The 25,645-nt window shown below is 54.7% G+C and overlaps 1 protein-coding gene across 5 annotated transcripts in view; it reads right to left on the minus strand.

Moving 5' to 3' along the window:
* Nucleotides 1-25,645, minus strand: part of DLGAP4 (DLG associated protein 4) — a 66,294-nt gene that overhangs the window by 19,743 nt on the left and 20,906 nt on the right. Inside the window, exon 1 of one of the 5 annotated variants that reach the window (XM_062009269.1) lies at nucleotides 21,680-21,926. The exons of the other annotated variants lie outside the window; for them this stretch is intronic. Coding sequence (XP_061865253.1) covers nucleotides 21,680-21,710 — 31 coding nt within the window. The 5' untranslated portion in view covers nucleotides 21,711-21,926. Of the gene's footprint in view, nucleotides 1-21,679; nucleotides 21,927-25,645 lie in introns of those variants that run through there. 5 annotated transcript variants of the gene reach the window in all.

Here is a 25,645-nt window from a genome sequence, read left to right on the forward strand (position 1 = left end):
GGCAAAGGAGATACATTGCAAGCTGTCCATGTACAGGCAGCAAGCTGCATCTGGAGCACAAAATAGGTGCAACAACCCTCTCAGAAAGGGGAATGTGTCTAGGAGCTCCAGTGTATCAGAACCACACCTACATCTTTTGGGCAACCCAAGCTGCTGACGTGGGTTTGGTCCGTGGTGTTCAGGGAGCAGCAGGAAGGCTCTGCAGAGGCAGCACAGTTGCTGAGGCAGTGTTGGCACCTTCCCACAACAGACAGTAGCCCTGGAAGCAGTGTGGCTGGGTTACCATTATTTGAAGTGTACCATTTAAACGCTGTTCACAGAAGATCTGGCCAAGAGGGTGCTGAAAACACTGATGGCAGCCAGCACCTTGTCAACACAGGCTGTGATAACAGGAGCAGGGCTGCACTGGTGTCTGCAACAGCTGAGCTACCCCTGGTACAAACAGGGCTCCTGGAGGGCTGCTTCACCCCAAAGAGCAGAGCAGTCAGCATTTTTCTAGCCCCACCTAGAAGATCTAGAAATCGCCACCACTGTTGCCACAAAAAAACCCCCTCAAGGCAAGAGAAGAATTAATTTCCCCATCACTTTATTCAGCACCACAGTTTTTGATTCCTCTATCTCCAATTCCACCCGACCCAGACAGGGAAGTGCTGGCATCTGCCATTCTCACTGGCTCCCAGGAGCAGCCCCCCGCTGTCTGAGGCCAGGGCAGTGGTGCCACCAGGAGCCGCAGAGGTGGTTTTGCCACTATGAAAAACCCTCCCCACGCCCAGATGACTAGAAATTCTTTGCAAGCTGAAAACAAACCACACCCTGTACCCACAGGGCCAGAGAAAGCACATGTGTCAGCAGATGAGCAGACAACAATGCAACGCAGCCTCTGCACGGGGGAGATGGGGAAGGCACCGTGCTGAACATCCACTGCCCGTGCTCAGGCGGCCTCTGAAGGGCTCCAACCCTTGCTCAAGACTGGCTTTGCACTTGGACATTGGCTGTGAGGCAGCCAGCACCCAAGATTTACATCTTCAAAGCCACAATCATCAAGAGGTTTTAATAGTGAGATGCAATTGGAGCTATTTCCTCCCTTAAGCATGTACAAAGCGAGATGTGGCAACGTTATGCTAATGCTGGAGAATCAAAGTCGAAATTGCTGGGAAACTTCTGTTGGCTGAGGCACAGGAGCTTTGCATGTTAGAGAAAGCTACTCTACATTCAAATTCACAACCCAACAGTGGCATCAGTTAGAAGGTTACAAAAATGTCCCAGGAACACATAGAGAAAGGGCTGGAGCAGGCTGCTCCCTGTCTGCATTAGCATCCCATTTGAGAGTGGTCAGCTGATGCACCAAGCAGAACAGGCAGTGCTGCAAAGGTCTGATTTGCAGGCAAGGTAAGTCCTTAGAGCCAGAGCAGGTAATTAAGCACATATTACATCCCTGTAATCCTTTTGGGCAGGGAACTAGGCAGCTTTTGAAGGTGCAGCTGTTACCACTGCTTGGACTGCTGAATGCTCCCAGCCACCGAGGCGCATGGCAAAGCCCAGCTGAGTTTCTTCCTTCTCTCTAAGCTGAGCAGAGAGGTAAATAGAGAAAGAGGAGCCCACATCCCCAGGGATGCTGCTAACCCCATTTTCCCAGGTGCCAAAGGTCTTCAGCTTTGGTTTCTCCGGAATTTAAAGTGTGCCAGGCACTCCCAGGACAATGGTCCCTTCTCCCATCCCCCCGGGAGGGGCATCTGGAACAAACCCATCACTTTCTGGAATATTGCCTTTTGAGAATCGAGCAGCCCACTGACAAAGAAGCCACTGTGCCAGCTCCAACTCTGAAATGAAAGAGCACAACAAATCCCAAGCATGAACCAAGTCTTCTCCAAGCTCATCTGAGGCTCTAATCTGTGACCTAAATAGCTTCAAGCCACCGACAAGTCTTCAGCTTCACAGCTCAGTTTCCTTTTGCTGGTGACTCCAAAGCCCTGAGCTCCCAGTCCTGAAGAATCCCTGAAATCTTTCAAGTTAAGAGCCCAGACCAGCACTTTCCAGCCACAAATCAGGAGGCCCAGATGCATGTGTGCAGTACCTGTTCACACACACCCACGTCTGTCTGGTCCTCAGCTTGCAGAACCTGCCACAAAGCCACTTTGTAGATCTAAGACTATTAACTAGGAAAGGGACCCAAGGGAGAGGCTAGGGAACAGCCCTACCACATCCATTCAACAGATTCAGTTTCTAGGCAACAAAACTAACTAAATGCAGTGCCTTAGTGGCACTGTTTCTCAAGCTATTTTCCTGCCACAGCACTTGGGGCCTTCTCCTCTCTGTCCCGCTGTCTGGAAGGTGGCATTTGAAGCCATGACTCCCTGGCCTTTCCAAGGAGGGTTGACAGTAAAGCCCAGTCTCCAGCACAGGTATTAAATGTGACTGGAGCATCCCCTGCTGCTTTCAGGAACCTGCTCAACTGCAGAACAAACTACTTCATGCCTTGAAAGCTGTGTGCCAGGAGACCTCTTGGCTTGATTTCCCTCCTTGCTCATATTTACTCCTGCTTCCAACTGAGCAGCCTCCTCTCTCTCCATGCCTTTCCACTTGCCAGCTGTACAGCTACACAACAAACACCATCCAAATCAAACTCAGAAATCCTAAGGTTCTTCTGCAGGATATTCCAAAAAGCTTCCTGCCAGGACTCCACCTGTAAACACTAAACCCCAACAAGGGAGTGAAGCAGAGCTTTCAGCACTGGCACTTCTGCTTTTCCTGATCTACTGCACCACACTAAATGAAGGAGGGGGAAGAAGGTAACAACTGCTCATTTAGACTGGTTTGAGGAAGGTGATGAGAATGATCTTGAGTCAGTCCAAGTTATTCCAGCAGGGGAGTTTAGCAGAGATGATTCTGGAAGAAGGCACTCCTTGCTGAAGCACTGCTATCTGACCTGCCTGGAAACCAGCACTCACTTCATCTCCCAGAGCTGGAAGGGCCTCCAGGACAGACTGCTGCAAGGCACACCACCACAGCTATTCCTTAGTGCAAAGAGTTGTAAACATGTGTCATGGACAGGCTTTCTGGGTGGCTTGTTTAGCAGCAGAGAGTGACCTTGAAGGAAGCCTGTCCACAACTCTGCCTTTCCTGTTATCTCCAGCTTCCCCTTCCAGCACACACAGCACCTTCCCAGGGCTGCCTCGGGCACCTGCACTCCCTGCAGGCAGCACAAAGACCACCCCTGCTCCCGACAAGCACAGAAGCCTTTTGTCAGTTAGAGTAACCTAAACAGCATCTGAAGTGGTGCTACGGAAAAAAATGCAAGATCTGTGGACTATCTGACAGAAACACCAGGCAAGTCCCAAGCCTAAGGTACAGCAGGATACAGCCCTGCCTCTCCTACCAGGGGCTCACCATGTCTAAAGTCCCCCCAAGGAAATTATGGGGCTTGTTGCTGGAAGTCTTCAGAGCCACAAGCCCACCAAACAGTTGTGCTGCCAGTCCTTTGGAGAATGTGGTCAGAGGTTGCAGCAAGGTGGTGTTGAGACTGTTGTTAACCACGTCCATACCCCTGTCTCTTCCTTCTCCCCCCTCAGCCCTTGCCCAAAGTCTGAGCATTCAGGCAGCTGCTACAGCACAGAGCTAAAGACAATTCTAAAGCACACAGGCCAAGAACTTACAAGCCAAGTTTGATAAGAAAACTGCTCCTTGTGTGAGACTTCCTCACACAGCCAAGGACAAAATGGTTTTGGAGAGAACCAGCTTGGAGTTTCCAGACGGCCCGTGGGAGCAAGGAGCCGGGCTGGCAGCGGCGTCTGCGGCAGCCTGACCTCGCGCCCTCACACTCTGAGGCAAACACTCTCGTCAGCTCTTAGAGAAAAATCCCACCTCTGTGTTTCTCTGGAAATCCCAGCCAAACCAGACACGTTGAAGACTGCCCAAGGCTGGAGTTATTTCTCCCCTTGGCCATCTCCCCACACTTGGCCAGGGAAAAATGTTAGGCTCGGAATGAATTAGTGCATGGGAGCAGCCACTCCTTGACAGCCAGCTGTCCAGCACCGACACTGGCTACAGGATGAGATTCACAGTAACAGCAGCTCACCCTTCCAGATGGAATCTCCCCACACAGCACTTCCTGGGGCAGCCACCCACCCTGGCTGTGTTTAGCTCAGAGGGGCTGCTGAGAAGGTACCGACACCATGTCACGGGGTTAGGCCAAGTGCTTTCAACTTAAGTGGCCTTTTGCAAAACAAGAACCACTGCACAAAGGTAATGAACTGCAGAGACAAACAGAGCAGCCTTTAGCTTGTGGGGGGCAGCGAGTCTGGACTCAAGGAGAGCTTAGGCAGCAGCAGGTTTGCAGCTATCTGCTCCAGGGGTTAATTTGCCAGAGGAGCCTCCATCAGTTTGAGGAGGAGCATGGCAAGATACACCAGGAAGCCTCCAAGAGTGGGATGTGGCTGGGAGAGAGGTTGCTCTGCCCTTGTCACCTCAGCCTGAAGTGCAGAACTGCACCCAGCCCAGACCCAGCACACACACACTGCAGTCCCAGCATCCCTGCTACAGGGACGGTGCACTCGAGTGGCTCAGAGACATTCCTGAGGCCTGGGAAACACTTTCCTAGAAAGCACTTCCAAGCAGACATTGGGGTTATGTACCAGAGACATTTTCAGAGGGAGAGACACCAACTCAAGTTTCTTGGATCTAGGCCATGCCAGAAGAGTTAAGGTAGACATACCAGATATTGACTGAAGATCCCTCACAATTATAGCAAGCAACTAAACACCACAAAGGTCCATGCCTCAGGAGAAGAAACGTGCTCTGAAGTCTCAGCCAAAGTTTAGATGGCTGGGGGAATGGGATGACTACCAGAGGTCTCTTCTGTATGGCTGCTGGGAGGAGAAACTGTGAACTTGCTGTCAGCAGGAGAATGATTCAGAAGGGAGAAGTGCTGTCAAGAGGCTGAAAAAAAAAGAGGAGGAGTGCTGGAACTGCTCCTGTTACAGCACAGGTTAATGGAGAGCCAGAGAGCATGATGCAGAAATTAACTGTCCTCCTCCATATACCTGAAGAATCGACTGTGCTCTCACCTCTGTCACTACACGACAGCAAAAGCCTCCTTTATCCCCCAACAGCTTTTCAAAGGCCAAAACCAACCAGAAGTGCTTTTGAAGAGAGATTAATAGTCCTGCAGCAAGTCGAGAGGTGGAACAATACCCAGTAAGTGCCTTCAGTTTTCAAGCAACTGATTTCTCTTGTATTCCAATCACACAGAGCTGGTGAGGAGCTGGAAGCTCTGCTGCTTGCTCCAGCTCTGACTCCGTGTTAACCCCCAGTCAGAGGGGGCTGCTGTGTTCTCAGAAACAAACAGGGCCCAAGTGGCTGCTGCCTTGGAGTTGCACACAGGGCTGCTGCTCCACCTCCAACAGGCATCTGAGCAGATGAGGGCCTGGCTGGAGGCAGCTGCACAGGGATCATCATCTCCCTGGCTGCCAGGGAGCCCAGCCAGCAGCGGCCAGCACAGCCCTTCCTGCACAAGCGGCCATTCCTCACATGCCAGGGCTGGAGGCTTCAGCAGCACCATCACACCCAGAAGGGACCCAATCTTCAGGAAGAGCTGTAAGGCTGCTCTGTTTCTATTACTGTCCCAGACACCCAGAAGACACGGGATGCCAACGAGATGACAGCAGACAAGCTTCATACCAACAAGCCAAAGTCCCGAGATGGCCAAAACCAACTTTGCCTGAAAGCAGTGACAGGGAAAAGGCCAACTCCCTTTCAGCAACAGATTCCAGTTCCTCTATTTGCCAGCTGTAACCAAGGCGCAGGACAGAGCCCAGGAAACAGAAAAGTGAGGTTACTTTGGATACTGACTCGTAAACAGATGTGTGGCCAGTTATCTAACCCTGAGAACATGAGCATGGGCAGGCTTTGGGAGGAAGCAGCAGAGCACCCGTAGGGTTATTCAGCTGCAAGCTTGCAGCAGCTTGCATCACCTCCATCAGTACATTCCCAAGGGTCTGCAACTCAGCTGCTCATGCCACAAGGCACCTGGATGTATCTGTGAAGTGCCATCTCCCTTGGGTACCACAGGACTGTCCCCTCCTACTCTAGCCACTAACAGCCACAACCATGAGGACAGTTAGAGGAGGTATTTCTACAGCTGATAATTACATTAATTGAGAAGAGATGTGACTCAACTGCTACAGAGCCTGATGCAAGCTGAGCCTCCTACTCCCCATAGCAGGGTTGCCTTATCCTTGGGGAAAGGGTGTAACAAGAGGAGTGAGTCACCTCACACACACAGCAGGCCAGCACTCAGGCTTAATTTATGCCAGGACAACCTACTGATTTCAGAATGGTCTGTCTACTCTGGCAGGCTTCCTACCAGGCAGCACTTTAAAAAGCCGCATGCAGCTCCGAAAGACAAGACATAGAAACAAGGAATCTGAGCAACATTAAAGGCAGGGTCTTCTGTGCAAGTTAATGTAGTGTGTACAAGGTCCATGGACAGAAGAACACGACTGACACCTGTGAGATCAAAGGCAACATTGACTATAGAAGCAGAGCATCAGATAATATTAACCCAGCCAAACTATGGGCATGCTCCCCATTGCAACGAGTGTTACACAGCAGCAGAGGCAAGGGACAGCAGCAGAGCTGGGAAGAGGCAGAGTAGGGCTACAGCAGCAGGCCAGCGAGCCAAAGCCCTGCTCCTGCCACCTTCACCTCACAGCAGTGCCCTGTGCCCCAAGCCATGGCAGCTGCAGGGACCTGGGGGGCTCAGGCCCACAGCTGCAGGATCTGAGGTTTAACACCCAACTATGAAGTAGAGAACAGAAGATCCAGATAACTTGTGGTTTCTTTAGGTCAGGAAACCAAGCATGTGGCAATTTGCAGTACAAATATTAGTACCCTGTTAAATTAAGGCCCACCTAAGAGCCAGGGTGGTATCAGAAACAGAGCAACCCCCCCACAACTGCTGTCTGACCAGACACTGTCTCTGGGACACTGTCCCTCTCCCCCCAGGACTATTCAGTTTGAGAGACAGTTTTAGAAGTGCTTCCAGTTCAAAATGAAGGGAGAGCCTTCATAGGCTATGGCAGTGCAGAAGGAAAAGCCTAGATACAGCCACTGCAGGTGCTTTGTAGGGGCTGGCAAATTCTTCCCAAGAGCGTGGCCACACTGCAGCTCTGCAGCCGCTCCGGCGTGGACGCTCACACACAATCTCAGGAAGCAGTCCATGCACTGGGAAGCTGAGTACCACCATGCAAACTAAAACCACCCTTCAATTTATTGGCTTAAATGACTGCAGCCCGATTGTTCTCTTCGCTTGCTTGGGCAGTGACCTTGAGGGAAATGTTAACACAGCACAAATTCCCACGAGCTCGGTAAGCCCCTGACCACATTGTTACTGGTTTAATCAGTAAGTTACATTTTAGGATGTTCTGTCCTTTGCCTGCCCAGCCAGATTGCAGCAGCAGCCCTCCTCATTACTACAGCTAGCAAAAGCACCAACGCATTCTGAGGTGGGTCCTGGCAAGCAGGTATGAATGCATTCACATGGGTCCTGGTAGGCAGGTATGAATGCATTCAGATGGGTCCTGGCAAGCAGGTATGAATGCATTCAGATGGGTCCTGGTAAGCAGATGATCTTACAGTTCCCATGTTCAGGATGTTACCAGAGAATGCTCTGACGAATCTAAGGAGAGAATTGTTTTATGGCTTAGCTCAGCAGCCCATGCCAGCACAAACCTGCCTTAAACTTTGGCTCCTGAACATCAGATGCAAGCAGTTTCAAAACATTAGTGTGACACCCTCCATGTGTACAGTGTGCAGCCTCTGTGCATGACTCTCAGAACAGTCACTAGTTTCTATGAGGTCAGTTTGTGTGAGAGCAATACACATTGCAAAGAGCAACAGCACGGAGTAACAATTGCTTCTGAAGCTCTGAAGCAATCAGCCTGGCTGTGGTGGGTGACAGGTCAGACTTCACACTGCCCTGTGCCACTGCCATCCTGCCTCCTGGCCTTTGGCAGAATGGGAAGTTGACCTGTCAGCTCTCTGAAGGTGCCAGGAATGATAAACTGAACCCAAGAGCGAAACAGACAGCACAACCCAAAGCCCTGGAGGGAGATTACACTTCAGAAACCCCACACCGCAGCTAAGCATAAGCTTTGCTACATTAAAACAACCTGTGTGTCCCCCTTCCCATCCCTGTTCCACTTACTGCTACTGAGTGCTGCAGAGGACTGTGCAGCCTCAGCCTAACGAGGTGAGCAACAAGCACCTGCAGCCTCTCAAGGCAATAAACACAACCTCAACACTCAGTTAAGCAACTGCATTCCAAGGAGGATGTGCAGAGCTGGAATCACAGCACTTGAAGTTAGTAATTTCAAGTGTATTAGAGAACAGTGGCCCAGGTTTTCATGCCCTGGTACCTAACAGGCTCCCAAGTACCAACTCAGATGTGTCATTAGGCATCCTGGCTTCTGGGAAGTATTTACCAGTACTGGAAAGGTCAGACCTCCTAATCAGAGACTCCTTATTAAGAACATTCACTTGCTTATTTTATCAATGAGACTGAACCATAAAGACCAGCCAAGAAATGTATTCACAACTCTCATCCACAAGAGGAAAAGGGAACTCCTTATCTTTAGACACTGGAACATGCAGAAACTGTGAAGAGAGAGCAGGGTTTTCCTGTGCACAAGTTCCAGCACAGAACATGCAAAGTTCTCCCTTCAGCAGATCCTGCAGGACTACTTCCTTCCTGCATTTATGTCAAAACCCTAGCTCTGATCTTTGCCACCAAGAGATGCAGGGAAACAGCAACTAAAGATCATCCCAGAGCTGAGAAGTTCAGTCAGTGCTTCCCAGCAAGACAGGCTCCCCTGGCAGCCTACTGACCCTGCTCACTGGACCTCGACACGTTACACAAGACAAACTCCAAGCCAGTGCAGCCAAAAGCAGACAATCAATCAAGAGCAGTGCTGAGTTTGGCATGAATCAGCTGTGGTACGGATGAACTGGCTCAGAGAACCTCAGTACAAGAGGCCAACAACAGCACCCACTGCCCCTTCAAATAAGAAAGGCTGTTAGCAACTCTAAGCTGGCTGTGTGGAGAGAGCAGAGGGCACATCTGACCCTCAGTTTGCCCAGGTCACAGCACAGCGTGCACAGGCATTTCCTGACCCAGCACAGAGCAGCCTCCTCCTGCAGACACCCACTGTCCAGGAAAACCTCAAAGGACTGGGGAAACCTGGGCAAGGGCTAAAGCACAAGCTGTGGCTTCTGGAGACCCTCACTGCAGCAGCTTACACTGTCTCTGGGGCCAGGGGGGCTGGTTTTCAAACTTACAAACACTGACAAGCTTCTTGCAATCCTGCAGACAGGACTAAGCACCAGCCAACCTTGATACCACTGAAGTTAAACAGCCAGTTCAGCTCTCAGCACCAGGAGTTCAGATCAAGAAACCCATCTGACAGCATTACCCACTCCTGCTCCTCTTCTGCCAAGCTTCTGACTGGTGCACAAACCGCAGCAAGTCTGCCTAAAACACACAGATACCACTGACACAGAAGTGATTTCACATCCTTGAAGTGTGTCACTACTGGCTAGACAAGGAGATCTTTAAGACCAAAAGCAGCCAAGTGCAACCCTTGTCCCGTTCGTGTCTGCCCTGCATGACACCACGTCAGTGAGCAGCGCTCAGCCTGAGCGTGAGGAGCAGCAGACCTTGGCTCATAAAGGTGTTTTCCTTCTGCTGAGGGGTTAGAAAAGAACAGGCAAGACTTTAAGAGCAAAGGCATTTTTCTTTAAAGCAGGGGAAGGGCTCTGTTGTCTTTTGCCACTCACAGAACAGCAGTTACTGAGAGGTGAAGAGACACTGAGAAAACGGTCCTGCTCTACCACTGTGACGCTTGGCAGCTTGGCTACATGGGAACCTGAGGCTTCCAGACAGGCTGAAGTAACTTTGCTTTTAATCATCTACTTAAGAGCACCTGCCAGCTCTGCATCATCCACCTGTCTCTGTAAATCTGCTCTGAGCATAAATCTGTTTTGTTAGATGTCTCTGACATTTGCAGGAGCTCCATTTACCTTTGCACAGGCACCCACGGCCACCGCTGCTACAGGATCAGGCAGCTCTGGTTTCAAAGTCTTTATCAGAGATCACACAAGACAACCTGCTTTTCATCCCCAGGTCATGCCTTGCAGCACACAATCTGAACAAGCACTTGGTGCCACAGCCCTGAACCAAGTGCTGTTGAGAGAATGCCTGAAACCTCAGTGCTGGAAAGATGCCCACACCAGCAGCAATGTATTTACGTGCTGATTTCCCAGGCAGGAGTCCCTCAGTAGCTCAGATGCTTTTCTTCAGAGTTATTCTGCAAAAGCTGTCAGTGTCCACTCTTCCCTGTGAAGTTTGGGTACTGCTCATTCTGTAGGTGAGCTGCTTCTACAACAGCTTTCTTTTGACAGCTTGTGTGAATGACAGGTATGTGCCTTGTGTCTGAACTTCAGAAGCTCAGAAGAGGAACACGTCAAGCTGCAGGACATTTGGGTTTCTGTTCCTGTCCCTGACTACTCAGCCTGCCTTGGCTGGCACCTCAGTTCTTCCTTCTCCAAGTGCCTCATTACAGATGTCAGCCAAGCCAGTCCCAGGGATTCAAGAAGCCTGCTAGTCCTGAGGGAAGGGTATGGCACGGGGGGAGAGAATATCACAGAGCACAGCTGCACTGAAGCCTAAGGTCAGTGGAAGCAGGTAAGAGGCTCTAGACCAGGAGGAAGGAAACCTGGTGCACTGGCATTTGGATAGCTGTGACAGAGGAAGGAGGTTCTGCCTCTCCTGCTGGCCTCTTGCTCCCCAAAGCAGCACAATCTGACCTAGACTGCCTTTGTAGCAGCAGCCATGGAAGAGCCAAGCGACACCCAGAGACTGGTCCCTCAGAGCTGCTCCTGTTCCACCCATTCCAGAGCTGAGTGACTCCATTTCTCACCAGCAAGAGCTACCTGCTAGGAGCAAAGGGGAAAGGAAAAGAGCTTCTTGACTCCCACCTGAGAGGACCATGAATTCAGTGAGGTTCTTCACGTCTCTGAAAGACAGGGTACAAAGGCAGCTTGTGCAGCAGCACCTTAGAAACTCACCATTCAGCACGGATTATTCAGAACCCAGCAGTGGAGATTACATGGTGGTCAGATTATCTGATGTGTGCTTGGCATTCAAGCCTGCCAGAAGTCATCACTGGCATAAGAACAGAGCAACTGAGAATACCAGCTGATGGACTCACCCACAGAATTAACCCCAGTTAACCCCCTGGGGCACAAACAGGGTGGGGGATGAGGGTCCTATTCTGACAGAATAAACCATTTCACAGCAACTTGCTAACGTAGCACAGGAATTTGTTGGGGTTGACTATTTAGGCAAGCCCATGAGTAAGGACAGAAGGACTAGGTGCCTTCTAGGAAGCAATCTGTTCATAGCCTTTAATGGAAATCTCCAAATACGTTGGAATTGGCTGTTTTGCTGTATTAAGGGAAACGTCACCTTACCATTCCCATAAGTGAGGTGGTTTTCTACATGCAGTGAGAGCTGAAAGCACACTAAAAACACAGCTTAAACTGACAAGCCATGCATCATCTGTAGATGAGCTTTTAACTCTTTTCCTCAGCAACATCTGTCTGCAAACTCTAGTCCTAAACCATTTCAGTCTTAGACCTTTATGCATTCATTTTCTCCTCTACACTAACTATAGTGCTAGAAGCCTTAGAGTCAAATAGCCCTGGTGTGGGTTGCTCCACTGCCCTTGTAGCAATCAGAATTGGCCTGACCAGCATCAGGAGAGAACCAAAACATTTCCTACCCTCCACAGAGTTTAAACAATATTGGTTAGAAAGAAGATTTTAGCATATTTGGCCAGACAGTTGGCTATTTTAAGATCATCAGCACTACAAATTAATATGATTCAAGTGCAACTGGTCTTTCAGTCACATTTTCCTCCTAAGCAGGACACTCAAGGCTTCCAAGGGAACCAACAAGGTGAAAAACAGTCTTCATCCTCTGAGCAGCTCCAGCCTTTCATCTTAAAACCCCAGCATTTCAGAAGACAAATCAGACAAAGAAGACGTGTCTGTCAGCAGAACTGCTGGAAAACAGTTTTGATGCTTTCAGGAAAACAGCCAGAAATGTCTCTCACACTGAAAAAGTCAACTTGCTTCAGCTTCCATATGACATGAAATGCTATCCTTTTGTCTGAATACAGGGCTGCTTAAAACAAGCAAAGCACGAGGGAGAAGATGTACCACGGTGCTTGCCAAGCAAGTGCCAGCCCCGAGAGATTACAGCTCAGCACAGCCCAAGCCAGGCCCTGCAAGGCAGTGCAGAGGGTCCCTGTAGCAGGCCCAGTGCCCAGCACTGTGAGCACACCCTGACCTCACCCCAGAGCTCCAAATACACCACCTACAGGGGGAATATCTGCATGCTCTCTCCCTAGGATGAGACTAACACAGACAGAGAAGTTACAGGTACAGCATGCTTCTGTGAGAGCTGCAACAAAGCCTTTCTGCCAGAAGTGACCAACAACTGGAATGCATCACCTACCTGCTTGCCAGGTCAGGCACTGCAGGCCATCCTGCCTCCCAATAACCAGGAGGTTAGTTAATGTCAGAGTAGGCTGCTACAGCTCAAGACATGGCATTGTGGTTACACTGTGCCACTGGTCTCAGCCAGAGCCCCGACAACAAAATGGATCAAGCAGAGGACAAGTGCCCCGAAGAGACAGCTCAGAGCAGCACTCACCCTCACACACAGACTCTGCAGGGGCAAGTCAGGGTGTCTCACAGAATCAGAGGAAAGTTCCCAGCAACTTGGCAAAGAGCAGAATGAAACAGCCCAGCTCTCCCCTCATCACCACTGAGCTCATACATGAGGTCACACAAGTCAAATCCTGTTGGCTTTCATGATCTCATCGCAGAGCAGCCCAGCTACCCCATTATGTGCTTAAGCATGACCACAGTGGAAAGAGCTGTTTCAGAAGTGTTGGAAAGGCAGGAGACCTCAAAAAGTTCCTCAGACTGTCACCCTGGTGATACATCAGCTTTTCTGACGATGTCAGAACTGGCCAGGCACGCTCAGCACACCCATTATCCAGCCACAAGCAGCACCAAGCCGCTCACACCTCCACTGCAGCGAGTACCTGGGTTTTCAGCATCACAAACGTCTGTTAAAAGGGCTCAAGTCAAGGAGCACTGCAACAGCTGGAGATTTTGGACATCCTGACATTTATTTACTTATTTAAAGTGAGCTCAACAATAGACGTGGCAACAAAGACAGTCCAGAGAAAGTGGTTATGTTACACCTCTTCTGCCATGGCTGCAACAGCCTTCAGCTGCACGCACAGCAGCTATAATTTGGTCTCATTTATAAGCTTTTTATCCTCCCTGAAACCCATTGAGCTGTTCTGCTTTCTCCTCCCACCTATTGATTACTGGGGGGTGAGGGGGGATGTTAACAACTGCCTCCCAGCCACCTCTCAGTGATGCTGCAGCTCCTGACATCACCAGTGTCTCCATGGTGACACAGCAACACAACTGAACCTGAACAGGAGGAGGCCAATTAGAACAAGAAAGCTCTTTAGTGGTTGGAACCACAGTAATTGACAGAAATAAGAGATGTTGTTATAGAAAGTAAATCACTCAGACAATAAAAAACTTGGTTTTAGTTTGCCAGGTGAACCTAAAACCCCAAAACCGTGGCTAAGTATAACAAAGCCCTTCTAGCCTGGAAACCCCATGATATCATTAGCTTCCTTCTCAGCTCTAAAGAACACTGAGCACAGCCTGCATCAGAGAGATCCTTTTTTCTCTCCCTTCATGTCAAGCTCTCCTTTCCATTGTAGCCTGCTCACATGCCCAGGAGGCTTCCCAGCCCCTCACTCATGCACAGCCTCCCAAGTGCCTTTCAACTTGCTACAACTAGCATGCATGGATGTGTGTGGGGGAACACACAACAGAAACCAACCCAAGGCTGCCAATCCACAGTGACTCACGGCTGCTGAGACTCCACCTCCAAGGATGAAGCACACTCAGGATTTGAAATAGAGGATATGAAGGCCCAGACCCTCTGGGTATCTACACCACATTGTTTTCAACCTCCAAATCAGTTAATAGACATACAGGGACAATCTCTGATAAATTGAATTGTTACTGGGGGCACATTAAGCCAAATCCAACCCCTCGACTGATCTCCACTCTCCACTGGATGCTCATCAGGAAGCACTTGCTGCAACCCCAGAGATAAGGCAACTGCTGTTCTGCTCCAGAGTGGCCAGGACCAACACAAAGCCAACAGAAAGGCCCCAGGGCAGAGCAGCTGCCTTAGGCACCTCTACTTTGTCTATAGATTCAGGCCTTTAAATACCGCCTAGACGAGGAGCACATTTACAGCATTTGTCTTTTCTCAAGCAAGCCTAAAAGCTGCAGCAGTCTGAATGAGCTTAAGGTACAGTTCCCAATACAGCAAGCCTGAAGGTGTAAGCCACAGCACAAAGTCTGCCCACCTGGAGCAGAGAGCTGCACCCAACACAGCAGTGCCAAACACGCTCATGGCTGGGGAAGAAACCCCTAAGGGTAACTTAACCCCTAAGGGTAACGTGGCTTCCCACAGACACAGCCACCAGACCCACCCAGCTCCTGCCCTGCGATTCCAGGGGAAGCAGAGGCAGGCAGCTCCTGGCAGGGGAGGCAGAGCACACAGGCCCCTCATACCAGCGAGCTCATGGCATGTGGAGGCTGGGGAGCAATCAGGTTAGCAGCTGGTTTGCGATGAGGGGGCACAGCTGGGTAATACTCCCACTGAGCCAGCTTACAAAAAGTGATGCTGAAAAGCATCACCCCGTAAGAATGACCATGAAACGAGATTTAACAGGTACCCTTGGCAACATCTGCAGCAGATGCAGTTCTGTGTCACAATCCATCCCTGCACACAACAGTTCCACCAGCTCCTGCTGCCTGCTGGCAAAGGTCCTGCACGCAACAGCGGGCCGTGAGCTGGGGTGCTGACAGTGAGCAGGGCTCCTGCCAGGATCCCCCGGCCATGAACAGCGAGCCACTCCCTGGCACAGCTGGGACCTCCTAAAGCCACTGTCACCCACGGTTCACACGGCTCTGGTTTTCACAGGATAGAGTTCCACCCCTCAATAAAGGTTGTGATTCACTCATTCCTTAGTTCATTCTGGCCTGAGTGTCCCTGGTACGTGAACTCTTTCACTCAGAACTGCAAACACATCCACCCACTGCCCGGACACAGCCCCCAGCTATACCCAGAGCACGTTTGTTACCAGAGCAGGGCAGAAAACGTGGCTTTCTGACCGAGCCAGGCCTTACGGCACTAGAAAGAGACGTTAGCTACAGAGAGGAAAGAAACCTGACAGAAGCAGAAATGATGGCTTTGGAAATAACCAGCCTCTGTGGTTATTTTTAGTGCTGCCTCCCAGCACCCGAGACGTTCAGAGCCCTCGGAAAAAAATAAATCAAAGGTAAGCGCACAAATAGCGGCGGCAGAGAGCAGCCACCGCTTCAGAGCCCCTGCAGCCACAGCAGCCGCGCCGAGACGGCTGCCCCCGCTCCGCCCTCTGACCCGAGGGGCTCCTCACCCCGGGCTCGGCCTCGCCCGGCACAGCGGGCTCCCGGGGCCGCACCACGCCGGGAACAGCGGGCCGGGCCCGGCGCTGCCGAGGGGGAACGGACGGCGCGGGCGGGCGGCAGCCGCGGGGCGGGCGCGCACTGCCACCTTCGCTTTGCGAAGCTCGCCTCATTTAACGCCCGGGACGAGGCTCAGGGAGCCGCCCCCGCCGCTCGGCCGGGCGAGAGCGGACACGGCAGCACCGGCTGCGGCCCGGGGCCGCGACACCCGGCAAGGGCCGGCGCTCGCCTCGCCCGACGGCCTGACGCAAAGCGCCGCAAAGCGCGACGGAGCGGCGCGGCCCCGATCCGCCCCGGGCAGCCGCCACAGAGCCGCCCCGGCCCGGCCCCGCTCGCAGCCGGCACCCCGGCGCACCGCCTGCTCTGCCTCGGAAGCTCGCAGGTTTCGCCAGTCCCCGTGTCACGCCGACACCGTCCCCTGACGCCCCGCGGGCAGGAGCGAAGCCGTGAGGAACGGGCCGACGGCGGTCGGGGACAGCCGCAGCGCGGTGGGGCGGGCGAGGGGAGACGGGGCCGTCGGCCAAGCACGGCCTGTGGCGGCAGCGTGCGCAGCCCGCACGACTGAGAACGGATATCCACGCAAGCTTTTTGTTTCTCTTCCCCCAAAGAGCCGGGTTCCCCCCATCGGCCCGATTCGATGTTTGACTCCTGCGAGAGAGCAGGGCCGTAAGAGCTGCTTTGGCAGCCTCTCCGTAGCAAGCCCGAGCGTTCTGCAGCACTCATCCCCAGCCAGCCCGTTAACAGCGTGCTGATAAAAGCTAATGCGTGATGTAATACGCCCATTAGCAGCCACAGCCTCCGGAGTGCCCTGAAGATTGCAGGGCGACAGCGAGCTGCAGACAACCCAGCCCCGTGCCAAGGGCAGAGGCCAACAGCAGCGGTACCGTGGCCAAGGCAACAGGCTGCTGGTGAGCAGATCTCTGCATCCCAGCATCTCCCTGCTGAAGGCCTTGCTCCTGGCACACTGTGAACCTGAGGGCCACTGAAACTCAGCAGCCACTTTGTCCAAACCCAGAGCTCAGGAGGTGCAAGCATTGTCCAACATCCTTCTCTTTCTAAGGTATTGCAATAAGCAGCTGTTCAGGCACTAGGTGAATTTCCCCAGCTTGATTCTGCTATTGCCCACCCCCCCCAAAAATCCACGTTTTCCCCTGGAACCTCCCCTGTCTGTGCTGTACAGGGCTGGGCATTACACCAGCTCCACACAGCCAGGGAGCTCACTTTGCTGAGAGCAGCAGTGCTGAGGCCAAAATTCCCAGCCTGTGGCTGCTGCTGGAGCGCAGGTCAGACAAGAAAGCACTGGCAGCCACACAACAGAGCGCACCAAAACCTGGAAGGGTTCCTGGGCAGAAAGGTCACAACTCAGGACCCCATGTCTGAGCCAAGCTGAGAGACTGAGAAAAGCCTCAGGGTTCAAAAACAAGAAAGAGAAGGCTTCCCAAGAACACAGTTACTCAAGTGACCTTCTGTGAGGCAAATCCAGCTCTGTGCTGGCTGGCACTGACCTGCCACACGCTGCTCTCCACAAGCACAGCACTGACTCAGCCAGCAGCTGAGGGGCCCTCAGAACCCGCTGGGGCACTTGCTCTAAGCTTCAGACACAGACAGTTGTCTTGGGTGTAAGGCCTAAGAGGGATGTAATAGCCACGCTCCAAGTTCCCAGCTGTAACTTCCAGTTCCGTGGGGCTGGACATGCCCACCCTGGGTAGGAAGTTTCAGGCTGGAGCACAGCAAACGCCCTTCTGGGGCTCTGGTCAGTCCAATCCCCAATCCCTCCCAGAACATAAAAAACATGACAAATAATTCTTAGAAGTTTGACTATTCTTGTGACAATTTGCAATAAAAATTCCCTTTTATCAGCTCTTAAATATGTTTCAGCTTTCATCCAGCACCATCTGGCCCCGTGACAGCGCATCAGTGCAAAGGCAGATGCAACTTCTAATCTTTAATCCCAGCTCTGACAGACTCGCACCACAAGAAAGAATTTACCTTTGAAACATTTGCCACTCGGCTGTCTTGGCCAGCTCCAAACTGGAGTGACAAGGCAGTAGCTTAAGCTTTGATCTCCTACAACTAGGTTCAGAACAAAGATTGCTGCAGTGAAGCCTGGATGTCTTAATGAAGAGCACTAAATAAGATACATGAGACTGACAGTCAGCATGTCCTTGATGTTCGTACTGGTGCTGAAGTGTAGCATTTACACACCTCCACACTGTCCCACTTCGAGCACTGCTGCCTGATGCAGCAAGCTACAGCCTTGCTTGGTGTAACTCCCAGAGCCAGTGCAGCAGAGCATAACCAGGTCCCTGTCTGTGCACAGCAGCACTCCTCTAGGTATTGGGCACCCTTCTCACACCCCAGGATGTAGATGTGCTCCTCTGGGCCTTTACAGGCAATGTCACAGTGCAAGACCAAGCCCACCATCAAGAACCCCCGGGGGGAAGGAGGAGATAATCACAGCTCAGTCTTCCTTCACATATTTAAATGCTGCAAGGCAGTTCAGGAAGAGGCCTGACAGCACACATCCCACAGCTCTGTCCAAGCATGGTCCTGGGGGGCTGTCATGTTCCTCCCCAGGATTGTTTGTCATTGCTTGGGGGTTGGATTAGACGATTTCCAAAGGTCCCTTCCAACTCCTGCCACTCTGTGATTCTGCAGTTCTATCTCCCAGAGCAGCCCACACTGCAGTATGCAGACACTGCTCCTGCCCTGCCTTATGCTGCCCATAAAATCAGAGCCCAGACTCACACAGGCAGATGTAGCTGAGTAGTTTCCTCACTGTTTGCAGGAGAAACTGCAAATGCCTTTGAAACGGTGCCTTTCAGATTTACAAGCTGCACCCTGGCAGACCAGAGAAGGGAAGCACAGGGTGAAGGCCCAAGTCAGGACTTCAGCCATGGGGCTGGTGTTCCTCTGGCCCTCCAAAGGAACAGCTCTCCAGGGTACCGAAGGCTGACTTAGTGCATCCATCTCCACCAAGGGCCAGCAGTTCATTAATTTTGCAAGACAAATTGAAGTGGGCAGAATTTCTACTCTGCTCATTACCAGCCCATCTGCAAACAGTTTAACTTCCACTTATGTAAGTGCAGCTTATGCCACACGCCCCGCTGTCATTCTGTCCCCTACTTCTCCCTCTCCCCAGGCTGGCACGGAGACCAGGAGAGAAGGGAAGGATAAGCTCACTCTTCCATGAGCTCTTCTGGAGGGACCCAAATTCCCCCAACTACAGCCTTCACAGAACTTTATCCAACAGCCTGAACTCCTCTAATCGCCTTTTGAAGCAAATAGCAATCATACTTAGTATTTCTCCCCTTTTAAATCTGCTCTGGTAGGAAGCACACTGACAACTTTTCACTGCAGAAATTAAAGTGGATTTTTCTTGAACAAGGCCACCCGCCTGCACAGCCTTAATCCCTCCAGCTCACATATGTTACTGTAACTTGCACTGCGCTGAATCCAATTATGCCTCCTCAATCCATTAAAAAATATTCCAGGCTGTTGTGCAGGTGGCACAGAGCAAAAAGTATCAGCTGAGGAGGCAAAGCCAAGGGCTGGTGCAGCCCTGCCCGTGCAGCAGCCACGGAGCACCTCAGGAGCAGAATGAAGTGGCACAGAGTGACTTTTACAGGGTCCACCGAGTGGCTCGCTCCAAACTGCTTGAGTCTGGACTCAAGCAACAGGAAAATCTATGCAGGAGACAAGAACTGACATATGTTATTTGTAAGTGCCTGGCAGTTATTAGTTATCCATTAAAAGCTTTTTAAATTCTATTGCTCTGGCAGCATGCACAGCTAAGAGTGAGCTCACAGAACAGCAGGTCTGCCCTTCGATACACATCAGGCTGGAGCAGCAGATGAATAACCTTGAGCTAAGTAGTCAGAAGTGTCCACAAACCTAAACTGCATGCACAGATTAAGCAACTGAGTGTCCAACTACTGACTCACACACAGCTGCGAAGCGAAATGCAAGCTCTCCCCAGCAGCTGACAATGTCTGCCCCGTCAGCGCCGGGGCTGGGACAGCAGCTCGGGCCGATTGAGTTCCACAGAGGTGTCTGAGCCTCCCAGCGCTCCCTGCTTCCCAAACCCCACTGTGTTCTCAGCGCTCCCTGCTTCCCAAATCCCACGGTGTTCTCAGCGCTCCCTGCTTCCCAAATCCCACGGTGTTCTCAGCGCTCCCTGCTTCCCAAACCCCACCGTGTTCTCAGCGCTCCCTGCTTCCCAAACCCCACCGTGTTCTCAGCGCTCCCTGCTTCCCAAACCCCACCGTGTTCTCAGCGCTCCCTGCTTCCCAAACCCCACGGTGTTCTCAGCGCTCCCTGCTTCCCAAACCCCACGGTGTTCTCAGCGCTCCCTGCTTCCCAAACCCCACCGTGTTCTCAGCGCTCTCCAGCCAGCCTGCTTAGTGCAGACAGCACCTTCCTCCCCACCACCTCTGTTGCCAAGGTCCTGGCAGGGGCTGCATGGGGCCTCTCTATCCTTTCAGGACTGACACACTCTACAGCAGTTACACCCCAGTGCTTCAGGAGCCATTACAGACCCTGGGGCCCTCTGCTGCACCACAAACTCGCACCCTGCCACTCCATTAGTGGAAGAGGAGTAGCAAGCTATAGGTGCAAAACTAGCATATGGCAGTTTAGCACTTGCACTTTAAAGATGGGCTTTTAGGCATTCCACAACTGTAACACATCAGGTGAGTTCCACAGATAACCTTATTCTGAGCATCTGGGTACCTCAGCAGAGTAACCACATGCAGATCTGAAAGAGGAGCAGCCCAGAGCTGATCACGAGCTAGGCTTACTTTCCTCCACACACTGAAGAATGTGTAACTTCATAGCACCAAATTCCTGTTGGAAGTGCAATTACCAGCTCAGTAACTTGGACCCTCTGGAGCCAAGTCTGCCAACTTACACGACTTGGCAATCTGGCTCGTTATCATCCCACATGATCGGGATTTATTTTTGGAGCCAATGCCACATGCTGTGGGTTTTTATTTCTTCTTCTCCTCCTCCTCCAAGTGGCAAGTTACAGCCCAGGATTCTGAGATCTTAATTCCACTCCTGTCTCAATCACACCTTTCCTGCACAACCTGGGGCCAAGGTCCGTACTGCTGCAGAGTAATATTAGTCTTATCAACAGCATCCTGGAAATAATCCATTTTGAACCTCCTAATGAAGGCTGGAGCAGGAATTAAGAGCTATGTTTACTTGCTGCTCAAAACTGATCACAACGTCCCCACCCTCCAGCTCAGCACACTGATACCCAAGCTACACCTGCAGTTAAATTCGGAGGCATTCAGCCCAAAGCCTGGGACGAGGCAGGGCAGGTCAACACTGGGTGCAACACCAGGTCACCTCAGCCAGGACGTGCTTTCACAGGCTAAAAAGACTACTTTCCAGAGCCTGCTCTGCCCAGGAGGTGCCAGCTTGCTGCGCTGCTCAATGCCAGCCTCCAGCAGCAGCGACGGGCGCTGAAGCTTCGTGCCTCACCCAGACAATACCCTTTTTTCTCGAGGGGAAGAAACAGCCAAAGAGCACCTTAAAAACCGGGTCTGTGCGCCCCGGGGGAGGCTACATTTCATTTCCTCCATGGCCGAGGGACTCCTCCAAGGCCCCGAGCCACCGTCCTGACCCGCCACGGCCCTGCTTCGCCCCAGGGGCGCGGGGGACGGGGAGAGCGGAGCTCGGCGCCGCTGCCGGGGCGGCGGACGGGAGCGGGGAGCGGCAGCCGCCGGCTCCGAGCCTCGGCTCGGCTCGCCGCCGCCCCGGGCGCGCAGGGCCCGGCTGTCCGCGCAGCGTGGGAGGATGGGGCACCCCCCTCCCGCAGCCCCCCGGGACGGCCGCGCGCGCGTGGGAAGCGGAAGCGCCACCTGCGGTCCGTGGGGGCGGCGGGCCCGGCAAGCAGCGGCGGCAGCAGCAGGCAGGCGGGCGCGGCAGCCCGCCGCGGAGCCATGCAGCGCCCGGCCCGGCCCCCCGCCCGCCCGCCGCGCCTCGGGCACTCACTCACATTGCTTCAGGAGCTCCAGACACAAAGCCATGGGAGACACAAAGGAGGGGCGGAGGGGACCGGAGCAAGACGGGGAGTGTGTGTGTGTGCGCGCGGGGCCGGGGCGCCGGCCGAGCCCGTATCCGCTGGAGGGGAGGAGCAGGCGGCGCCCGGCGGGAGGACGGGACGGGCCGAGGCTGCCGCTGCGGCCGCGGGCGAGAGGAGGGAGGAGACGCGCGGAACCGCCGCACTCACCGCGCCCGCGCGCCGTTCCGGCTGCGCGCCCCGGGCGGGGCCGCGCCTTAAACCCGCGTCCGGCGCGCCGCCCCGCCCCGCGCCCCGCCCCCGCGCCCCGCCCCGGCCCCGCGCCCCGCCCCGCGCCCCGCCCCGCGCCCCCGCCCCGGCCCCGCGCGCCCCCGCCCCGTTCCGCCCCGCCCTGCCCCGCCCCGCCCCGCGCACGCGCGGCCCCGCCCCGCCCCGCCCGGCCGCGGGAGCGACGGCGCCGGCTCCGCGCGCGGCCCCGCGGGACCGACACGGCGCTGCCCGACAAAGCGGGCGCCCACCCGCTCCCGCCCCCGCGCCGCAGCTCCGTCACCCCGTCACGGCCGCGGCAGCCGCGCTGACGCGTTCCCCAGCGCGGCCCCGTCTCTCGCCCACGCGGGTCCTGCTGCGGGGTCGCTCCCAGCCGAGCACGGTGTCAGCCAGAGCGGTGACAAACGGGTGTTAAAGCGGGGGGATGCTTCCCCGGGTGGGTGTTTCCTGCCGGTCACACAATTGCCGTCCGCGCCCAGCCGGGCAGGCACAGGGGAGAGAAGCGAGCTGCGCTGAGCTGAGCTGAGCTGCGCTGAGCTGAGCTGCGCTGAGCTGAGCTGTGCTGAGCTGCGCTGAGCCGAGCCGGCCACTCGTGTTTGTGCCTCTGTCGGGCAGCGATGACAGGGGGTGGATGTGTGGAGGGAGGGCAGTGCGGCTGGTACAGCCAGGGCTGCCGGGAGAGGCTGCCAGGGCACGGCCACGCCGGGTTTGGCACCCTGGGCACAGACCCACCAGGTGCCAGAGCGATGTCTGGCTCCAACCCGGAGCTGAGGGCAGAGAGCCCTGTGGGGCACAGAGCCCAGCGACCCGCAGCCACGGCACACACCCGACCATGGGCAGGGGCAGCCGGTGCCCACGCCCCAGCCTGGCGTGGATGCCACTGGCAAAGCTGCCCACGGTGGGCCAGCTCCTCGCTTGGTACCCTCAGTGCTTGGATGCTGTGATTTATTTCTGACTCGCTGGGTTGATGTGCTCAGCGAAGGGCTGGTCTGCAGCCAGCAGAGATCAAAGCACCTCGGGGAAACCTGCACCAAGCTCAGGCGCTGCCAGCCTCGGCCTTGGCTGCCCTCGGCCTGCGCTGATGGAATCGCTGTGGATGTGCTGCCCCAGCTCTCAGAAACAGCAGCAAAGTGGGGCTGAAGGAGGATCATAGATTCACAGAATCATTTGGTTGTTAAAGCCCCTGAAGCTGCGGCAGCCCCAGCCCTGCCCTCACCCTGCCCAGCCCAGCACTGACCCACAGCCCTCAGCACCTCAGCCCCACGGCTTTGGGATCCCTCCAGGGCTGGGCACTGCCCCAGCTCCCTGGGCAGCCTGGCACAGGGCTCACACCCCTCTCAGGGAACAGTTCTGCCTCAGCTCCAACCTCAACCTCCCCTGGGGCAACGTGAGGCTGTTTCCTCTTGTCCTGTCACCGTTACTGGGGAGCAGAGACTGACCCCAGCTCCCTGCAGCCTCCTGTTAGGGAGTGTCAGAGAGTGCTCCTGTCTCCCCTCAGCCTCCTCTTCTCCAGGCTCAACACCCACAGGACCTTCAGCTGGATCCCTCAGGACCTCTCCAGAGGTAGCCCCAAGACCTGGGACATGCAGCCCAGGGCTTCTCCTCTCCGCTGCCTCAAAACAAGGAAACTTGTTTTCAGTTCAGCTGCCTCTGGGCTGGGGAGCAGTGAGCAGCTCTGGGCTGGGAGCCGCTCTGCAAGGCCCTGAGCCCATCTCTTCCTGAATCCTCATGAATCCTTGTGCCTCAGCAGATGAAAAACGTAGTGGAAACGCATGAAGGAGAGGAAAAGCAACCCAGAACAAGGGAAACACACACAAAGATATCCCCAGTCACCCATGCTGTCTGGAACCCTGCCGTGCCAAGGCCTGGCTGCGTGGCCTCACCATGCTCCCCCAGCCCTGCTGCCCCGGCACACGTGTGTGCCTCAGCCAAGACCCCTGTGGGTCACTGCTGGGCTGTTCCAGCAGTGGCACGAGCCCCATGGCACAGCAGGGGATGCAGAGCGGTGCTGAGCACCAGCCCGTGGCACAGCAGGGGATGCAGAGTGGTGCTGAGCACCAGCCCCGTGGCACAGCAGGGGATGCAGAGCGGTGCTGAGCACCAGTCCATGGCACAGCAGGGGATGCAGAGCGGTGCTGAGCACCAGCCCATGGCACAGCAGGGGATGCAGAGCGGTGCTGAGCACCAGCCCTGTGGCACAGCGGGGGATGCAGAGCGGTGCTGAGCACCAGCCCGTGGCACAACAGGGGATGCAGAGCGGTGCTGAGCACCAGCCCATGGCACAGCAGGGGATGCAGAGCGGTGCTGAGCACCAGCCCATGGCACAGCAGGGGATGCAGAGCGGTGCTGAGCACCAGCCCTGTGGCACAGCGGGGGATGCAGAGCGGTGCTGAGCACCAGCCCCGTGGCATAGCAGGGGATGCAGAGTGGTGCTGAGCACCAGCCCGTGGCACAGCAGGGGATGCAGAGCGGTGCTGAGCACCAGCCCATGGCACAGCAGGGGATGCAGAGCGGTGCTGAGCACCAGCCCGTGGCACAGCAGGGGATGCAGAGCGGTGCTGAGCACCAGCCCGTGGCACAACAGGGGATGCAGAGCGGTGCTGAGCACCAGCCCATGGCACAGCAGGGGATGCAGAGTGGTGCTGAGCACCAGCCCCGTGGCACAGCAGGGGATGCAGAGCGGTGCTGAGCACCAGCCCCATGGCACAGCAGGGGATGCAGAGTGGTGCTGAGCACCAGCCCGTGGCACAGCAGGGGATGCAGAGCGGTGCTGAGCATGGCCAGCACAGCCACACAAGCAGCACTGGGGCTGCCTGGCACCTTCTCCCGCAGCAGGGCCAGTGCCAGGCCCCCAGCCCCAGGCCAGGTCTCCGCTGTGTGCTGCGCCCTCACACCGCCGTGCCCCGGCTCCCCGCTGCTGCTCTCCCAGAGGCACCCCTTGGTGCTTTGGTTTCTCCTTCTCTCCCTTGAGGACAGCACCGTGGACTCCCTTCCCTGCCATCAAGGCTGATAAAAGCAAGCAACAAGAAGGCCTTGGCTTTCTGACCACATCACCAAAGCATAATGCTGGCAGCTGCCTTTCTCTCCGTGCCTTTGTGGATGGGGAGGGCCGCCTGGGCCTGGCCCTGGCGCCGGGCCCACGTCCCAGCACTAAGTCAATGGCAGCTGCTTGCCCGTCCCCTGGGTGGGCACAGCATCGTGGTGGGCTGCAGCTCCCCCTTCCCGGGGGCCGGGCACGGGGCGTTTCATGGGGCTCAGCCCGCCGCAGCCGTTCTGGGGTGCTGGAGAGCCACGTGCTGGCAGAGCTGGGCAGCAAAGGGCACCGGGCGCAGCTTTGTGAGGCACGAGGGCCGAGCGTTTTGGCCACGGGCTTCCTGGTGTCTGGGCACAGGGCTGCTGTAATCACAGGGGAAAGATCAGAGGTGGGAACGACCCGGTAGGTATGGAGAGAAACAGCTGTCAGGAGTTGGTTTGTGTCCTACAGGCGCTTGAGTACATCACAGAAACACACAGCGGCCTTTTCCCTTCCGAACGCTGATGGAGGCGCAACAGAAACCTCTCCTTGGCACACAGACACACACACGCACACTCTAATCCCTTCCTGCTGGTGTGTCAGAGAGAGCTATTTCTGGAACGTGAAATCTAGGTCAAAAAGAAGGAGAAAATCTGAAGGGA

The sequence above is a fragment of the Colius striatus genome, chromosome 16 (assembly GCF_028858725.1).
Source record: "Colius striatus isolate bColStr4 chromosome 16, bColStr4.1.hap1, whole genome shotgun sequence".
Lineage (NCBI taxonomy): Eukaryota > Metazoa > Chordata > Aves > Coliiformes > Coliidae > Colius > Colius striatus.